This window comes from Podarcis melisellensis (genome assembly GCF_964234715.1).
Source record: "Podarcis melisellensis genome assembly, chromosome: 10".
Taxonomy (NCBI): domain Eukaryota; kingdom Metazoa; phylum Chordata; class Lepidosauria; order Squamata; family Lacertidae; genus Podarcis; species Podarcis melisellensis.
The window spans coordinates 23,806,022-23,808,521 of NC_138542.1; the positions used below are offsets into that span (position 1 = coordinate 23,806,022).

General features: G+C 45.4%; 1 protein-coding gene across 8 annotated transcripts in view; it reads right to left on the reverse strand.

The window, feature by feature from the left end:
* FOXP2 (forkhead box P2) overlaps positions 1 to 2,500 on the reverse strand; it is a 352,653-nt gene that overhangs the window by 66,026 nt on the left and 284,127 nt on the right. For all 8 annotated transcript variants that reach the window (XR_014172562.1, XM_081928970.1, XM_081928969.1 and 5 more), the window contains one exon: positions 189 to 326. Coding sequence is in view for 7 of the 8 variants with exons in the window: in XM_081928970.1 (XP_081785096.1) it covers positions 189 to 326 (138 nt within the window). In the remaining variant the exon portion in view is untranslated. The remainder of the gene's footprint in view (positions 1 to 188; positions 327 to 2,500) is intronic.

The window sequence follows — 2,500 nt, forward strand, 5'->3', positions numbered from 1 at the left end:
CTAACTTTCTCCTACTGCAGTTTTGAGGGATGAGAGTGTTGCACATTTATTTATGCCATGGGCATACAAGCACCAAAAAAGAAAAAAAAGAAAAAGTATTGTTGAGTGCATAAGCCACATATAACATTCTTCATGCTTGTGAATGTGCCTGAGCTATGCTAACTGTTCCAACGATCACCCAACATTACCTGCTGTAACATAACTGCTTGCTGCTGCTGGAGAAGTGCTTGAAGTTGCTGTGGAGACAAAACTTGTTGCTGGAGAATTTGCTGCATTTGCTGAGGGGTGATCACCTGGGGAGTCATCATGGCCACTGACACAGGCACCTAAGGAGACAAAAATTGCAAATATATTGAAGTTCACATCTGCAATACTTGGCGATAGCATTTTAAAAACTTTTTGTGCTGAAGTTGGCCTATTTGCTTGCTATAATTTGAGAACGCAGCAGCTGTCCTACACCTTCAACAGAAAAATGTGTGGGGTACGCAGATGTAGGGATGCTTGAGGAATTAGATTTCTATGTCTAGTCTAGGCAAACTGGCCTAGACACATCAGATTTTATCAGGCTCAAAAGTTTATAATTCACATGTCTTGTAAACTGCTGCTATATATTTCTAAGGTGACCAATATAAATGGCACATTTAAAAATAGATAACCACGTGTTAGGGTTCTCAACATCTTACTACAACAATAAATGGATAAAGAACCCAGGCAATTTCTCAAGGTATAAAAACAAACAGGTAAAATTCTGCTGCAAGTGATCTTTTGGTCAATACATATACTGTGGTACCTCAGGGTACATACAATTCAGGTTACATATGCTTCAAGTTACAGACTCTGCTAACCCAGAACTTTGCTTCAGGATGAGAACAGAAATCGTGCTCCGGCAGCGTGGCAGCAGCAGGAGGCCCCATTAGCTAAAGTGGTGCTTCAGGTTAAGAACAGTTTCAGGTTAAGAACGGACCTCCAGAACGAATTAAATACTTAACCCAAGGTACCACTGTAAATGTCTTTTTTAGAGAAATGGCATGAATCTGAAACAGGATTCTAACAAGGAACACAGAGTTGGAAGTGATTTAGAGCTGCATCAAACTAAATCACATTCAGAGTAGAACCATTGAAAGTAATGGACTAAAATTAGTCTCAACTAACCTAATCCATTTATCGCAGTACATGTACTCTGATGATTATTTAGTGGAATTTGAAGAAATAAATGGGGACAGCTGCAGGAGGTGTTGGGGAATGCATGAAATTAAGTCAAGATCCACTTGTGGCCCACAGGTTCACCACCTGTAAGTTATGGGAACATGGTTTAGGGGTGGGGAAGTCTTTGTATAAGGCGTATGAGGTGGACTGGTACTGGATAACTTAGTTGGTTACAGCATGGTGCTGATAACACCAAGGTTGCAGGTTCAATCCCCATATGGGACAGCTGCATATTCCTGCATTGCAGGGGGTTGGACTGGATGATCCTCAGGGTCCCTTCCAACTCTATGATCCTATGACTTCGGCCCCACTGTCAGATCAAACCTTGGTGAATGTGTCCCTGCTTCCTGAAGTCTTGCACTGTCACCAGTAGTGGCTCATGAGAGTGGTGTTGAAGGCAGTGGTACCCTCCTGGCAGCAGCACTGTGCTCGTGGGGACGAGGATGCAGCGGGATGGCAGCAGCAAGTTCATGGGAGCTTCAGGCAGTGACAGTCCTACAGGTGCCTACACCCTTGTGGAGCCACTGCCAAGTCATAGCAGCCCTGGTCTCACCCCTCCCCAATGAGCACAGCACTGTCACTGGAGCACCCTACTGCCTCTGCTCGCCTCACATCACCACGGTTACTCATTTGTGTGCCGAGTTCCTAACTCTGCTTGTCCACAGCCATTCTTGACCATTCCTTTCTAAGCATGTTTTGTACAACCATCAGTGCCCCACAAGCCTAGATGTTTGCTTCCCTGTTTCCTGCTCTCTGAGCTCTCGTGATATTGACCAGCAATTATTAGAAGTACATTTGATGCTACACTGCTGCTGAGTGTTCCCCGAGTGCAGCAGAGCTGGCCAAGGGCCAGATCACAGGTGTGTAGTTAGTTTTGCCTGGGATGAGCATCTGTCAGCTGCTCCACAACCTTTAGAGCAGCAAGAAATGTGCCCAAAATAGTTTGCAGCGGAGGAATGAAAGGAAAGTAGAGGCAGGGGTAAACAAGGAAGCAACACACAATTCATGCTCGTGAGGCAAGGTGAAGATGTTGCCTCAGGTCGATCTGGCCTCCTTTGCCACCACCTGCTGCAGCTGCCTCCAGGTCCAGCCACCTCTTCTGTGCATGCCCACTGCTACCAAGGAGTTAGCCAGGTGCAGAAGAGGACATGACAAAGAAGGCAGCATTTTTTTTGCCTTTTTTTTTGTCTGGAGCAGCAAAATGTTCTGGGCCAACTATGACACAATTGTCACATGGTTTTCCACTGAGTGCTCAATTTGTACTTCATAGTGAGTGGGGGGCAATCTGCACCGG